The following is a 17,851-nucleotide window of genomic DNA, read 5'->3' on the forward strand; positions in this document are numbered from 1 at the left end:
CTGTGCAGTACCCTCCTCTCGAAAGAATTGCATCCATGTTTTGGATTCTTGGTGAAATTCTGGCATTCGAAATTGAAATTTCTGATCTCGCATTTTTATCTCGTTTTCTTACCTTTTGAATTCATTGTTTACGCTTTTATCAATCTATGACAACAATTCTTGAGTGTTTTATCAAGCAGCAAACATTTGTTATACAAGTTTCAAAATTATTTTCATGTTTCACGAGAGAAACTCAAAGATTTTATATTGAGGTGAGTTTCATCGAAAATTATATGTTCTGAGAATCAAGTAGCTGGGAAAATACTCGATCAACTTTGATATAAGTTTTTATTGCAGCTTACATGCCGAAATTATTCGAAAAAGAAATCATTGATTTTTCTCACATTTAATCATATCAGTAGCTTAAAAAAACAAGAAAACCACAATTTTTTTTTTTTGAAATGATAACAATGATAATTGTCAACTGAATAAACCAATAGTATCATCGACAATCAACGGCAACCATCAATCATGTTCATGTTCATTCTTTTTTTCGTTCATCGTTATCATCAATTGAATATGATTGTTCTTCGACCAAATAATGATAACAAAATAATATCCTCATCATCATCATGGAAATGATCAAAACAATACATATCAACAACGAATAGAAATTAATCTCAATCATTTGAAACCAATCTCTTCACAATAAATTCTTTCTTTAAACAGAAAAATAAGCACAAGAAAATGTTTTTCACCAAAAATCAATTGCTTTCATCAATAATATTTGCATTACAAATAATCTCTAATTTAAGTCTGGTCTGTAGTGATGAATATGTAGTTCATCATGATCGAATGGAAAATGGCGGTAAATATAAAATATTTTAACTCATCTAATTAGATTTTTAACAAATTTATTTTATAATTTTACTAGATATCGAGCATTTAATACATCGTACTTCCTTATCTATTATAGAAGATAATGATGATAATAATGAATATTCTGATGAACATCAATGTTCTGATGGCCAGTTTCAATGTAAATACTCTCGTGAATGTATTCCAATGGGATGGCTATGTGATGGTGAAGATGATTGTGGCCTTATTCCACATGAAAATAATAGCCAATCCAATGGTATTCAATTGATGGATACAAGTGATGAAGACCATTATCATTGTCATCGAAGCAATCAATGTGCACGAAATTACTTCCGTTGTTCTAATCTAATCACTTGTATAAAATTAGAGCATGTATGCAACTTAATTTCCGACTGTCCAGATGGTTCGGATGAAGCCAAGTTTTGTGAAGATAATAAAACTTTATGTCATTCATTGAAATGTGATCATGGTTGTCGACCATTGCCAAAAGGAGCCGAATGCTTTTGTCCGGATGGTTTTGAATTCAATGAAACCAATTGCGTACCAATTAATCGATGTATTCACGATGAACAATGCGATCAATTGTGTTTGGATGAGAAGGATACTTTTAATTGCAAATGTATTGAAGGCTATTCACTGGTCAATAACACTAAATGTATTGCTATCAATGATCCTGAATCTTTACCATTGTTGGTGGCTATTAATTTTGAGAATGAAATTCAAATACTAAATCCCAAACAATCGTCTGTCGAATCGAAAATTTCTCTTGAACAACAAAATCAGTCCATAATTTCAACTTTCGATTATGATTTTGATGCTCATTCAATCTGTTATGTACGAAAACATAATTACGATGAAATTCAACTCTTTCGATTAGATTTATCACAAACGGTTCATCATGATCAAACCCTAAGTCAAATTGTTTGCAATGATTGGAATGATGCAAAACTTTCAATAAAATCATTCAAAATTGAATCACCATTTTATTCTTTAATGTTCGTTCGACAAATGATCCATGAATGGATCGGACATAATTGGTATATGTTGGATTCGATCAATGAATTAATTTTTGTTTGTGATTTTCAATTCAAATATTGCATTAATATAATTGAACATGGTCTTAATAAGCCAAAAATGTTAGCATTAGATCCGACCAATGCTCCTGGCCATCTTTTCACCGTTGAATGGGGACCAAATGCTCTACTGAAACGTTTCGATTTAGACGGAACTAATATGAAGATTTTAGTTCAACAACGTATTGTTTATCCAAGTTTAATATCGTTGGATCAAACAAATAACCATATTTACTGGTTTGATTCATATTTGGAAACATTAGAACGTATTTCGTATGATGGTGATAATCGAAAAATTTTACTCAAAAGTGATTTGACAAATCGAATTATCGACTTTGATATTTTTGAAAAGAAATTGTATTTTTTAATAACCAAAAATGAAACGAATTTTCCCGAAGAACTGCTATCATCTCTCGTAATTGTTGATGTATTTAATTTTAATCAACATGAAATGAATGTTGTCATGAATTTTTCTTCAAAATCTGCTAAAGAATTACGAATCATTCATCGGCAACATCATCCAATTATCACAAAGACTTTGCATCCTTGCTCCGTTAGAAATGGTGGCTGTGACCACATTTGTCTAGTGAAATATGAAAAAAATTTAATCCCTATGGCAAAATGTCAATGCTCAAGTGGATATCGTTTAGATTTATCCTCAAACAAATGTTTGTACGATCGTTCTCGATTAAAGCTGTTATATGTTCGTGCTAGCCCAGGTTCAATCAAAGTAATTTCGTTACCGGATACATGGACGCCAGATATTGGTGAGAATTTAACTAGCCAACCAATAACTATTTCAACGATGCCATCTACAAGACCAGTCGCTGTTGAATATGACGTTGAAACCGAGACTGTTTTCTATTCAAATATTCAACGTTATGTAATCAATAGTTTTGTAGTCAATTTGTCCAATACTGAAAAAGATCATCAACGTCAAGTATCAATATTTTTAGACAAAGGTATTATTCGATGTGAAGGATTGGCCGTTGATTGGATCGGAAGAAATCTATATTGGACTGATAGCGCAATGTTAACAATTTGTGTAGTCAATCTAGACAATAGTACACTAAGACGAACATTGATATCCAATGATTTGAATCATCCTAAGTCATTGGTACTCGATCATAATCATGGATGGATGTTTTGGACAGATTGGTCATTTAATTCGAATAATTCTGGAAGAATTGAACGCTCATTAATGAATGGAGAACAAAGATCAAATATTGTAAATAAAGATCTTACCTATCCAAATGGTTTGGCTATTGATCAAAAACACATTTATTGGTGTGATTCATACTTTAAACGTCTGGAACGTGCCGATCTGGATGGGGGAAATCGCAAAGTATTTACTTATTTTTTTAGTTAAAATTTTCTTTCCATTTACGTTTACTTTTTATTATTAGCTTATTTATGCAGGACCTGATCTTGGATCACCATACAGTGTTGCTTATTTTCGTAATCATCTTTTCTGGACTGATTATCGTCAAGGGACAATTAAAAGTCTTCATCTTTTAGATCCTAACAAGGTCAAAATTGTTTTCAAAGATAATCCTCCACTTTATGATATAAAATTTATCGATTTCGGACAACGATCTAAGAATAATACTTGTCTCATTGCAAAATGTGAACATCTTTGTTTGTTGGGAATCGGTCAACAACCTCAATGTTATTGCTCTGACGGTTTTCAATTATCATCTTTAGATTCTCGAAGTTGTATTGTGTTGCAAAATTACACCAAACCTTCTTTATGCAAAAAAGGAGAATTTGAATGCCGAAACGTATCACAATGTATTGATAATCGTCATGTTTGTGATGGTGATATCGATTGTATTGATGGTTCTGATGAAGATACAAGCGTTGGAAGTATTTGTGAAAAACTGCATTGTCACGAAAACTATCTCCGTTGTGACAAAAATCGTTGCGTGATGCCACATTGGGTTTGTGATGGTCAAAAGGATTGTATGGATGGAACGGATGAAATGCAATTTGAAAATTGTACCAAAGTAATCTGTGGACCAATGTTTTTTAAATGCAGCATTACCGGCAGATGTATTCCACGTAATTGGGTGTGTGATTCGGATTTTGATTGCGGGCCTGATGATCATTCCGATGAACAAGACAATTGTAGTAAGTTGAAAACACGATGATTTATATCAATATTATATCATTATTTTTTTATAGGCTATAAGAAATGTGATGCATCTACTGAATTTCAATGCAAAAATGGTCGTTGCATATCTTATGAATTTATGTGTAATGGCGACGATGATTGTAAGGATGGTTCTGATGAATTAGATTGTAAACAACAAAATAAATGCTCGGAACGAAATGCCAATCAAACTCATTTTCATTGCGATTCAAATTCCAAATGTTTACCACTGTTTTTACGATGCAAGTAAGTTGTTTTTGTTTTTTTAACGACATCATCTAATCTTTTGGTTTCTACTTTTAGCGGTATAATTGATTGTATCGACAGTAGTGATGAAAAAAATTGTTCACAGATGATCTCACTAAATTATACTAAATTGACGAAACATTCACATCTTCGATGTAATCATCAAAAAGAATTTCAATGTGAAACTACTGGAATTTGTATTTCACTGGAATCGCGTTGTGATGGTTCACCAGATTGCGCAGATTATTCTGATGAATTTAATTGTACAAAATTGAATTGTCGATCTGGAGAAATTCAATGTTTACCATTGATGCAATGTTTTAATCATCTTGTCAGATGTGATGGTGTGCAAGATTGTCCCGATGGTTCAGATGAATATGATTGTAAAGAAAACATATCAATTCTATCACAATCATGTCGTCATCCTAACCACACCTGTATTGATCGCTCCAATAATCGTACAATTTGTTTGGATATTTCTAAATTTTGTGACAATCATCCTGATTGCCTTGATGGATCAGATGAAGGCGACTTATGCTCCGATGACGTCTGTTTTATCTCTGATCCTATTTGCAAAGGGCATTGTAAAAATGTTCCTTATGATCCTGGATATATATGCTATTGTCCGCCCGATCTATCATTGGCTGTCGATGGTGTCAGCTGTACCGATGCTCATCCATGTCAACAATGGGCTGTATGTTCACAATTATGTCTACCAACATCAAATTCTTCTGCGCCAACTATTCAACAATATAAATGTGAATGTATTGATGGTTATTATCTCGATCCTAAAGATAATTTCACTTGTAAAAGTACATTGCAGTCATCGCCTATTCTTTTGTTCTCCAATCGTAATCAAATTCGTTCTATTAATTTGCAAACAAATTCAGCCAATCTCCTGCTTTCTGGCTTGAAAAATTCAATAGCTTTGGATTATCTATATGATACTGATCAAATATTTATATTCTGGTCCGATGTGATTGATGATCGTTTATATCGTGGTGAATTAGTACAATCAACAATTACCAACATTGAAGCGATCGTTGAAGGAAGTTTAAGTTTTGCCGAAGGTGTGGCTGTCGATTGGTTGGCTCATAACTTGTACTGGGTGGATTCAAATTTCCATCAAATCGAGGTCGCGCATATCGATGGTTCTTTTCGCAAAACTCTTCTCACCGAACATCTTTCTAATCCGCGAGCTATTGCCTTAGATCCGAATCGTTTTATTATGTTCTGGACGGATTGGGATTCAAGTTTACCTAGAATAGAATCAGCTTCTATGGATGGTACAGCACAACATATCGTGATTCAAGTCGAACCAGGATCATGGCCCAACGGGATAACATTGGATTTTGTTTTGCAACGAATCTATTGGATTGATGCTAAAACTGATACGTTAAGTACAGTACGTTATGACGGCAAAGATTTTCGAAACATTCTAGTTGGAAATGATTTTCTCACTCATCCATTTGCAATGTCACTGTATGAAAATTATGCCTATTGGAGTGATTGGCGTACAAATTCATTGGTACGAGCCAACAAATGGAACGGAACCAAAGTCGAGGTCATTGCTCGAACATTTTCACAGCCATTTGATGTTAAAATTCTTCATCCTAGCCGCCAGTTCAATTCGATCAACTATACTCGATGCATGGTTGATAATGGTGGATGTTCGCATCTCTGTCTATTATCAAGTACGGCACGCGATAATTTCGCATGTGATTGTCCCCTTGCCATGCGTTTGGGACCAGATTCACGAAACTGTATCTTCAATGATGCTTTTCTCATGCTGTCAAAACAGAACGATGTACGAGGCATTGATTTGATTCGACCAAATTATTTTATTCTTTCACCTATTTCTCTTCCCAAAGTTGTTCATCCAATCCAGTTGGATTATGTGGCACGAACCAAACATATTTATTGGGCGGATTTATTGTCGAATGAAATTAAGCGTTATTCCTTATTGAATGGAACCATTGAAAATGTAATCGACACTGTCATTCAGCATCCTCAAACTTTTGGAATTGATTGGATAGCGGGAAACATATTTATTATATCTAAACCTGATCGAGATTCATTCAATTCACCATTAATGTTTTCCGGTGCAGCTGATGATTATAATGATGAATATGAAATTATCTATGAAGATGATAATGAAGATACATCTAATCGAGCAAGGCGAGATTTTAACAATCGTCGAAATAAACATATTATCTCAAAACTTTTTGCCTGTAATCTTGATGGCGAATTCATCACCGAAATTATACCGGAAAAGTATTTTGAAAATCCCCAATCATTAGCAATTGATCCATTGAATGCATGGATTTATTGGTCAGATTATTCGCTGGAAGAAATTATCGGACCAAATGAAACGAAAAAATTTATCCATAGAACTAAATTGGTTCGTTCACGTATGGACGGAACACAATTATTAATATTGGCAGATAGTAAAAATCAACATTCATCATTATTGAATCAAACGACTAGTCTAATTTTAGATCTCTACCTCAATTGTTCGCGATTATATTGGGTAAATTTAGGATCCCGATCTATACAATTTATGGAATTGAACACACAAGAAATTAAAACTATTTTCATGGCCGAATTTGATGATAACCCATTCCCGACATCAGTGACAATTTTCGGTTCTAAATTATTTGCATTTTTTCATCATGATGGAAATATACAAACAATGGACAAAAACCTCGGTAGCGATCAACAGATGTTCTTAAACGATACTGAAGATTTATTTAGCATTCGAATTTATGATGCTGAAGCACAGAATCGTATGGGTCCCAATTTATGTTCAAAATCCCGTGGTGGATGTTCACATCTTTGCGTAATGATTGCAAAGGAAAAACGAAAATGTCTTTGCACTATCGGTTTTCGAGTAAATCCTTCGGATGAAACCAAGTGTATCGGTGAGCAAGTATTCTTAATGTATTCATGGAATTGGGGTATAAGAGGGATACCGATCACTCCTATAAATGACACTGAACCATTGAATCAACAGTATGAAAAAAAGAAAAATTCTAGCAAAGAATTTTCTTTATTACCTCCAATATCGTCCGTCATGTTGGCATCTTCGATCGATTTTGATTCAGCCAATGAAATGCTTTTTTGGGCAGATTCGGATGAAGGATCAATTTCACGACTTGCTCGTGATACATCATCATATCATCGTTTAATAAACAATCTTGACAAGCTAATCGATTTTGCTCTCGATTGGAATGCATACAATCTCTATTGGATTGAAGAACAATATGGATTAATTGAAGTGATTAAAGTGAATGGAAGTCAAAGCCGATTGGTTATCATTTCACAAGATATAATCAAACCAACATCGTTGGCCGTTCATCCAGGTCTTGGTCTTCTTCTATGGTCAGACGTAGGCCATAAGGATTCTGTACGAATTGAACGATCCCTCTTAGACGGTTCAAATCGTAAAACATTGTATTCACATGATAAAAATCATTCGATCAATGATTTAGCTGTAGACATAATAGCTAATCAATTATATTTTGCTGATTTATCCGATCAAACTATTGTGCAATTATCATTGGCAGAACCGACAGCCGGAAACATACCTAAAGCCAACATTGTGTTGAGTAATATTCGTAGCCCGATTTCGATTGCTGTTTATGATCGGTTCTTATATTTGGCTGATACAAATTTCTATGGTGGTTCAATTCTTGCTATTCGCACTGATAAATTTATTAATGGTGCCAATTTAACAATGTCAATCAAGCTTACTGGTGTCACTTTATTGGACATGAACATTGGTGACAATATCAAAGACATTATGGTTTATTATCGTCGACCAATATATCCACAAAATACGTGTGCACGTGAAAATGGTGGCTGTCAGGATTTTTGTTTTTATCTTGGCAATGATCGTGGCCATCATTGTTCATGTTCATATGGATATGTTTCACCCATCGATAATCGATCCTGTTTAGAATATGATACATTCTTAATTTATTCACGTATCAATCAAATTGATTCAATTCGCATAACGCCATCGAACGAACTAAATTATAATTTAACTCAACATTCATTTTCATCTAAATTTATTGATCATCTGGAACCAAATGTCGCCAACTCTCCCTATCGTCCAATTATTCACGCCAATATCCGAAATGTTATCGGACTTACTTATGACTATGAACGACGAAGAATTATTTACACTGATATTCAACGAGGAACAGTTAGTTGGTGTTATTTTAATGGATCTGATCATCAAATTCTCCTAGATAAACAAGGTCCAATTGAAGGAATTGTCTATGAATCAGTGTCGAAATTTCTTTATTGGACCTCGAATTTTGATTCTTCAGTTTCTAAACTAAATTTAACTATTGTTCCTGAATCTGTCAATATTAAATCGAAACAACCAGCTATGAATGGAAGTTTAGTGGTTAAAATTATCAAACTTACACCAGAAGATCGATTGAGAGGTATCGCTATTGATCATTGTCGTCAACTTGTTTATTGGACTAATTGGAATGCTAAAAATCCAAGCATTCAACGTTCTCATGTAACTGGTTTTGGTCAACAATCAATCATCACAGATGGCATTCGTATGCCCAATTCGTTGGTTATCGATCAACAGGAAAAACATTTCTACTGGGCAGATGCACGTTTCAATAAAATTGAAAAATGTGATCTTGACGCCATTCAATGTGTCGTGTTACTTAGACAAACTGTTCAGCATCCATTTGGTTTAGCCATTTATAAAGATCATCTCTATTGGACCGATTGGGCAGCTCATTCAGTATTTCGATGTGAAAAATATTCTGGTGCTGATGTTGTCACCCTTAGACGAAACATCATACGACCGATGGGTTTAGTTGTCATTTCACCAGACCATCAATATTCATTAGAAAATTACTGCAATGTATCTTCTCAACCATACGATCCATGTCTTTTATCAAATGGTGGCTGTGAAGATATTTGTGTTGCAAAAAATCTGACTACAATTAATATGCCGGAATGTTCTTGCTTTGAAGGCCGAATTATAAGCAGTGATGGTCGACGTTGTCATTCAATAAATTCTTCTTGTTCATTAGATCGTGGAGAATTTGAATGCAAAAAAATGGGTCTATGTATACCGTTTGAATTGACTTGTGATGGTGTTGCCAATTGTCCGCAAGATCATTCCGATGAAGATCCGTTATATTGTACGAATAGGATTTGTCCACAAAACTATCATCAATGTCCAAATAATCGTTGTATATTGGCATCAAAAATTTGTGATGGTACCATTAACTGTCCGGATGCTAGTGATGAAAAACATTGCGATTGCCGACAGCAAGGAAAATTTAAATGCAACAATGGTATCTGTATATCAGATGTCCTACGCTGTAATTATGCTCCTGAATGTCTGGATGGTTCGGATGAATTTGATTGTGTTAAACCAAACTGCACAAAGGATGATAAAACCAATGAACCAATGATCAATTGTCCACGTACGACCGCTTGTATTTCACCAAAATGGATATGTGATGGTCAAAATGATTGTTGGGATAATTCCGATGAAGCTAATTGTTTTTCCAATTTCAACAAATCAATTTCTCACTTAATTCAACAACAACAACAACAACATAAACATCAACAACCAAGTGAAGCACCAGAAACGGCAATAATCATGGATTCAAATTCTACCACAAATCATGATGATGATGATGATTCTTGCTCTGAAGATCAGATGCGCTGTGGTAGTAATGAATGTATTTCAATCATTTGGAGTTGCGATGGAAACAAAGACTGTTTGGATGGTTCAGATGAATTACCTGAATTTTGTCGTCATAATGTTTGTCCAGAGGAAAGATATTTTCGTTGTCAAACCACCGGAAAATGTATACCACGGCAATGGATATGTGATGGTGAACAAGATTGTTTCGATGGATCGGATGAGTTGATGTATCCAAATAAAACTTTTTGTTCCTCAAATGTTACTAAAGTGTCTAGTCATGCCAATGGAATCATACATTTAATCTGCAATCACAACGAATTTCAATGTCATAATTTTCAATGCATCCACAGTAAATTTCTTTGTGATGGCCAAGATGATTGTGGTGATGGATCGGACGAGACTGCCGAATTTTGTCAAAGACAAACACCATCGAAACCAAAACTATGTTCACCGAATGAATATCGTTGCACGATCAAACATAAATGTATACCACGTTCATGGATTTGTAATGGAATTCAAGACTGTGCCGGTGGTGATGATGAAGCGGCCAAACTTTGTGCTAGATCATCCAATAATAATTCTTCGACATTAAACATTGATGGATCATCATCATTGCGATGTAAAGATAGGCAGTTTACATGTAATAATGGTGTATGTATTGATTACGATCGTATTTGTAATGGTGATAATGATTGTGGGGATTTTTCTGATGAAAATCAATGCAACATTAATGAATGTGAAAGTAATCTTGTCTGTGCACAAAAATGTGAAGATATGCCAATCGGATATCGTTGTAGTTGTTTCGATGGTTTCGAATCTCAAGACGGTGGTCGTGTTTGCCGTGATATAAATGAATGTGAACAAAATGTTTGCTCACAAATTTGTCGCAATACAATTGGTTCATATGTTTGTTATTGTATCGATGGATATATTTTAGATTCTGATGGTGTCACATGTCGAAGTACATCATCAAAAGAAACACGTTTATTGATCAATACCCATGATGGTATTTATCAATTAAAACCTGTCGATAAACAACGTCAACGTAAAGATGTAAGCATATTGCTTGGTGGTCTTAACAATGTCGTGGCTTTGGATTTTGATTGGAAAACCGATTGTGTGTATTGGTCAGAGATTACGATAGTATCAGCCTATATCAAAAAATCATGTCAATTAAAAGCATATAATCTGACAGAAGATGGTCAAAAAGTTTTTTCCAATTCAAACAATATCAAAGCGAAAGTTGAAATTTTACACTCAAACACACTTCAAAGCCCGGATGGTATCGCTGTCGATTGGATTGGTCGAAATCTTTATTGGTGCGATAAAGGTAAATCTACGATCGAAGTTTCCAAATTGGATGGCAAATTTCGTCGAATTCTCATTCGACAGCAACTTGAAGAACCACGTGCTATTGTGTTAAATCCCTTGGAAGGATTAATGTTCTGGACCGAGTGGGGTGAAAAACCAAATATTGCCCGTGCATCAATGGATGGTAGCCAACAAAAGATAATTCTCGAAGAAAGCCTTGGTTGGCCTAATGCTTTGACCATTGATTTCATACGTCGAAAACTTTATTTTGCCGATACACGTGAAGATTATATAGCCATGATTGATTTTGACGGACAAAATAGTTTGGTGATTGTCAATCAAAAAACACGTTATACGGGACATATTTCCGGTATGTCTTATTTTGAATCACGACTCTATTGGACCGATTGGCATTCAAGTTCAGTAATCTCATGTCCAGCTTTGAATTGTTCATATGAACATTTTATTCAACAAATGACTTTTCATCGACCAATGGATATTGTTGTTTGGCATTCTGATCGTCAACCATCGTTACCACAAAATATGAAAAATCCATGCATTTCATTCAATGAAAACAACCAAACCGATAAATGTTTAGCATTGTGTTTGCTCAAGTCACATAAAGGCAAATTATCTGGTGCTTGTACATGTCCAGATAATTATATTCTCAATGAAGATCAATATTCTTGTCGCAGCAATTGTTCATATTCTGAGTTTGTTTGTAACAATACCTACAAATGTATTCCATTTTGGTGGAAATGTGATACACAAGATGATTGTTTGGATGGTTCGGATGAACCAGATAATTGTCCACCTTTCCATTGTAATCCTGGCCAATTTCAATGTCGAAATCATCCAGAATGTATTCTACCACAGCAGATTTGTGATGGAGTTTCCAACTGTGCTGATGGTTCTGATGAAATAAATTGTGAACAACATGTTTGTATGCCAAATCAATTCAAATGTCCCACTTTTAACAACATAACTTCATATTGCATTTCATCTACGAATCGTTGTGACGGCATTAATGACTGTTCTAATGGTGAAGATGAAATTAATTGTGGCTGTCCAAAAACGGTATTTAGATGTTCCAACAAGAAATGTATCTCAAAAGAATGGGAATGTGATGGTGAAGATGACTGTGGTGATGGATCAGATGAATACGAAGCTTGTACTCAACGCTCTTGTGGCCCTCTACATTTCCGTTGTGATTCTGGCCGTTGTATACCTTATAATTGGAAATGTGATGGTGAACCTGATTGCATAACACATCAAGATGAATTATATTGTGAAAATATTGAAGATAAAAATACAACATTGGTTTGTGATGATGAATATCATTTTCATTGTGACAACAATCATTGCATTCAAATGTTTTATCGATGCGACTGGGATGATGATTGCGGTGATGGATCCGATGAACGTAATTGTACACTGCCGACATGTCAGCATGATGAATTTCAATGTGATAAAGGCTATAAATGCATCAAAAATGAATTACGTTGTAACGGTGAACCTAACTGTGCAGATTATTCCGATGAAATTGATTGCCATTTTGAATGTGATGAAAAAAATCATTTTCGTTGTCCTAACAGTACCATTTGTATATTACCCGAATGGAAATGCGATGGCGATCATGATTGTTTGGATGGTTCGGATGAAGTAAATTGTAGCAATAAATGTTTAGCCAAAGATTTCACATGCATCAATCAACAATGCATATATGGTCCATGGCGTTGCGATGGCGAAAAAGATTGTCTTGATGGAAGTGATGAAGATCTTGCTCTATGTTCTCGGTTGGCATGTCCGGTGAATCGTTTCCGCTGTACAAATGGAATCTGCATATCGAAACTTCGACTTTGTGATGGCAGCGATAATTGTGGTGATGGCTCCGATGAAATTCCCGAAATATGTGAAGAAATCAAACATGAATGTTTATTAGGCACAGCCATTAATTCCGATCACCGAAATCGATTCTTATGCTTAAGTAATAAGCGTTGTATTGATATCTCCCTTCATTGTAATGGTATCGATGATTGTGGTGATGGTTCAGATGAGCAGAACTGCGAAGGTTTGAATGTTGTAGATCAAACTGTTCATGTCCACCAACAAAATTGTCCATTTGGATTGTGTTCACAGACTTGTGTGTCTAAGATTAAACACTTTCATCAATCATCAAATCGAACTTTCTCATCTAATCATACTGAAATACAATTTCATCATCATTTTATGTGCACATGTTCTGAAGGCTATGTTCGAATATCCATGCTAAATGTTGCTAATAATGATAATTCATCCAAATCAGCATCATCATCATCATCATCGGTCAACCAATTAAGCACATGTCAAGCTAATGGCCGTCAAGCTGCTTTACTGGTTTCATCCGATTCCGGATTTCGTATCGTAAATCCTTACAAGAATATAGTTCAAGAATTGTACAATTTATTCGCATTTTCATCACCAATGGATCTTAATCTAACTTTATCTCTTAATCGAACGTTTATCAGTCGCATTGAATCGTTTGATGTTTTCTATGATTCGAATATATCTAGTATTTTTTGGACTAATCCACACAAGAAAAGTTTATATCGAATCGATATATCTTTTGTGGATCAAATGTTCAATTTCAATCCTGAATATCATTTTTCAAAAAGTTCATCGACCTCATCATTAAAATCAAATATAAGCGATCCAATTGCCATAGTCAACAAAATAGATAACAATCCTCGAGGAATAGCAGTTGATTGGATTGGACGTTATGTTTATTGGATTGATTCATCTCTTCCGGCTATAATTCTGACAACTTTTGATGGTGATAAGCGAAAAACTTTGATCTCTTCTCAACCGCTTGAACAACCTTATGATTTAATTGTCGATCCAAAAAATTGTCTCATTTTTTGGTCAGATTGGAGTCATACAAGTACAATCAAGATTGGCCGTGCGCAACTGGATGGATCGTCATTTCGTCCATTAGTTAGTAATGATATTGAATGGCCACTTGGCTTGGCTTTAGATTTTGAAGCTGGCCGCCTATATTATACCGATCCTAAAACATCAATTATCGAAACTATTCGTGTTGATGGAAGTGATCGAAGACAGATTTATTCTTTACATCGTTTCCAGCACAAACCATATCGTATCGATGTTTGGGAAGATTATCTCTATGTTAGCACATTACCAAATCATCAGATATTGAAATTAAACAAATTTGGTAGTCAAAAATTCACATCATTGGTTCAAAATATACCAAAACTCAATGACCTGGTCATTGTTCATGAATGGAAACAGAAAAAAAATTTCACTAGTCCGTGTCAAATAAATCCTTGTCGTTCACAGGGAAATTTTCTCTGCATTGCTCAAACACCACAAAATGCGGTTTGTGTTTGTCCCGATGGTTTCCGCAAAATATTATCAATTAAGAATGAAGCCGAATGCATTCAAGTACCGACGATGCCACCATCAAATGATCGAAATTCGGAAGAAAATAAAGATTTAACCAAAACACAATGTCCATGTTTGAATGGTGGCCGTTGTCGTTATCATCCAAACGATGATAGCCTCTATTGTGAATGTACACCTATGTATGAAGGAACACAATGTGAACGTTTTCGTTGTGCTGGTTATTGTCAAAATCATGGCATGTGTTATATTGATATGTCTAATATGAGTTCAATCTATCGGGAAAGAAGTCTACAATCAACAACATTAACAAACACAGGTCATATTCGTTGTATGTGTCCATTCGGATGGAAAGGCGATCGTTGTGAAATTGAAGTGAAAAGTTGTAATGATCACAAAGATTATTGTTTCAATCATGGTGAATGTCTGGACAATTATGCTGATAGTTCCATTCGTTGTAATTGCCCGTCTGGTTTTTTTGGTGAACAATGTGAAATATGTGGCGATTTATTCTGTAAAAATGATGGTCATTGTTTGATGAATAATTCGATAAATATAGCCAAATGTCATTGTCCTCCTGGTAATTGTTAATTATATGATTTATAAAGTTATAAAAGGATTTTAATATTTTTTTTATCCTAAAGGGTTTTCTGGAAAACATTGTGAATTACACCTTTGTTCTATACAATATTGCAACAACCATGGACTCTGCTATATTGATCGTAAATCTCAGGCAGATAATATTCGAAATTTTGACGGTGCAAATATTCGATTCCGTTGCCAATGTGATTCTGGCTTTTCCGGTGCACATTGTGAAATTCACTCAGCTAACGATAATACGGTTGAATCATCAACATCTGCAACAGCAGCTATTTCAGAAACATGTAATGATCTCGAATGTTTGAACGGTGGTACTTGCCATCAAAGTTCTCCACTCCATCATCCAACATGTATATGTGCTTATGGATTCACTGGATTTCGATGTGAAAGAACAACAGAGAATCGGATTACTGGTCTCAGTGAAAATAATCCAGAATCAGAATCTACAATAATAATGAATATTAAATCGAATACCAAAACTGAATCATATACCAAATCAACTGGTCACTCAACTTTAAATATTGTTATTTATACCGTATTCTTTTTATTGGGCATTGTTCTTTTTGGTTTCTGTTTGGTTCGATTACAGTATTCTCTGAGGAGAAAGATGCAAAGGTATGTTTTTTTGTGAAATTGTTGAAAAATAATTACCATGTTTTTTTTAGTGAACTGGCATTTCAACATCGACGTATTCTCGAAAACAATCTTCCCATTGATGTACCAAATGTTGAAATAATGAATCCGATATTTAATATGAACAATTTGACACCGACTGAATTATCAACAACTACGGATACACCAACAACTTCAGTGGTTGAAGTATTGATCACCGGTAACAATCCAACTACATCATCAGAAAAACATCAGATCCTTGATGATGATTGTAATAAAGATGAATTAATTGTAGACTACATGAATACAAATTTTTCAAATCCAATATATGAATATAAGAAGATGATCATCGATAGTAACAAAACCGATAGCCTAGAGGAAACGGAAAATTTATTGGACAATTCTTGAAAGCATAAATTATTTAAGAAATCATTTCTTATTTTTTTCTGTACATACATTTAATTTGTGATATTTTTTTTTCATTTTTTCCGATAAAAATACTCATTCGAAAAAAATAAAGAGACCATCAATTTGCATCTATCGTCATCAAATATTCTTGAACATTAATTTGATTTGAACAAACAAACAAATAGTAAATAAAATCATCATATTGGTTCAAGGATCAAGATCCAATTATAGATGAATAAAAAAAAAAAAAAAATTCGGTTCCCAGTTCATCATATTTTACTGCTGTATATAAGGAATTTTTGCTTGACATACCAGATAAGAGCATCATCATTTATGAGAGTCTTTGAGGCCGACACTTGTTTTGATCATTGTGTGTGTAGAGACCATCTCTTTCCAATATTATATTCTGCTTCTTGTCTTATCGTTGCTGTTGTTTTTTTTCCATTGTGTTGTTTTCCCAATTTTTTTTTCTGTTGCTTGATTTTCGTATATATGTAAATCCGGGTTGTTGTTGATTAATTTGACTGGCTGACTTGCTGACTGACTGACTGACTGAATGAATGACTAGGTAGCTTTGCATTCAATCTTTTTCGATCAAAATAAAATAAAAATTTGGCTAACATATATACCTGTTCATAATGGTTATATATGGACGTGAAATTTTTTTTTTAAGACTAGACTTGAAGTAAGAATAGAATCATTATGGTTTTTCTCCACACACACACACATGTAGATCTAACTTGTGAGAACAGTATTCAATATGTATGTGAATGATTTTTTTTCTTGTTCATATGCTTTTGATTCGAAGCAATCAAAATTTTTGTTGCCAACATGGTCAAAAAAAAAAAAAAATGATCAACAACAATATGAAAGAAACACCGAATCCTACCCGATAAAGTCTTTAAATTTCTAAAGTTATATAATGCCTTTATGAATAGAATATATGAAATATCAAATAGATGAAGCTTAAGATTGAGTGAGAGAAAAAAAAAGCGAAAATGTAACAAGTCAATTTAGACGCGGCAATTTTTTTTTGCACTGAAATCCAATAGAATGTTTACTTCACTCTCTTTTAATCTTTTTTTTTAATAGTCTCAATCAAATCATCAAGTCAATGAAGATGATGATGATGATGGAATGCATGATAATAGAGTCTAGCCATATATTTCTTATATATACTGATTTTGTCTGTTTGGTTAGTTAATTTCAATAAAAACAACTTTCAACCAAACAATTCATATACTGTTATATAATCTAAATTTTGATTTCTATCATTTCATAAAAAAAACTAACTCACACACACACAAGGTTTTCTCTTGATCTTACATTGTGATTAAAATTGTTATTACAATTAATATATGTGATATTAAATATGAAAAAAAAGCTAGAAATAGAAAAAAAATGATAAATCTATGATAAATTTAGCAATATGGAAAGAAATTATCCATCGCCACACTACCACTACTACTACTACTACTACCAGGTATATGATCTAATTAA

The 17,851-nt window shown here is 34.0% G+C and overlaps 1 protein-coding gene across 2 annotated transcripts; it reads left to right on the plus strand.

Moving 5' to 3' along the window:
- Nucleotides 1-11: 11 nt before the first annotated feature.
- LRP1 (LDL receptor protein 1) lies at nucleotides 12-16,494 on the plus strand. Of its 2 annotated transcripts, XM_075728553.1 has the most exons (8): nucleotides 239-251; nucleotides 337-847; nucleotides 914-3,276; nucleotides 3,338-4,061; nucleotides 4,116-4,329; nucleotides 4,387-15,311; nucleotides 15,376-15,946; nucleotides 15,997-16,494. In XM_075728553.1, exons 2-8 carry the CDS (start codon nucleotides 727-729, stop codon nucleotides 16,349-16,351), a joined length of 15,273 nt encoding a protein of 5,090 aa, XP_075584668.1. In that variant the 5' UTR covers nucleotides 239-251; nucleotides 337-726; the 3' UTR covers nucleotides 16,352-16,494. The 2 variants fall into 2 exon arrangements, with proteins under 2 accessions (XP_046915796.2, XP_075584668.1); XM_047059840.2 differs by having other exon boundaries at nucleotides 12-847.
- The last annotated feature ends 1,357 nt before the right edge of the window (nucleotides 16,495-17,851 follow it).

Source organism: Dermatophagoides farinae, chromosome 2 (genome assembly GCF_024713945.1).
Source record: "Dermatophagoides farinae isolate YC_2012a chromosome 2, ASM2471394v1, whole genome shotgun sequence".
In the NCBI taxonomy this organism is placed as follows: Eukaryota; Metazoa; Arthropoda; class Arachnida; order Sarcoptiformes; family Pyroglyphidae; genus Dermatophagoides; species Dermatophagoides farinae.

Bases quoted from the DNA above. Each gene is read 5' to 3' on its own strand.
- LRP1 (XM_047059840.2), top strand. From the start codon at position 727: ATGTTTTTCACCAAAAATCAATTGCTTTCATCAATAATATTTGCATTA. The intron at 848-913 runs GTAAATATAAAA...TAATTTTACTAG, and splicing joins TGATCGAATGGAAAATGGCG to ATATCGAGCATTTAATACAT. The intron at 4,062-4,115 runs GTAAGTTGAAAA...ATTTTTTTATAG, and splicing joins CGATGAACAAGACAATTGTA to GCTATAAGAAATGTGATGCA.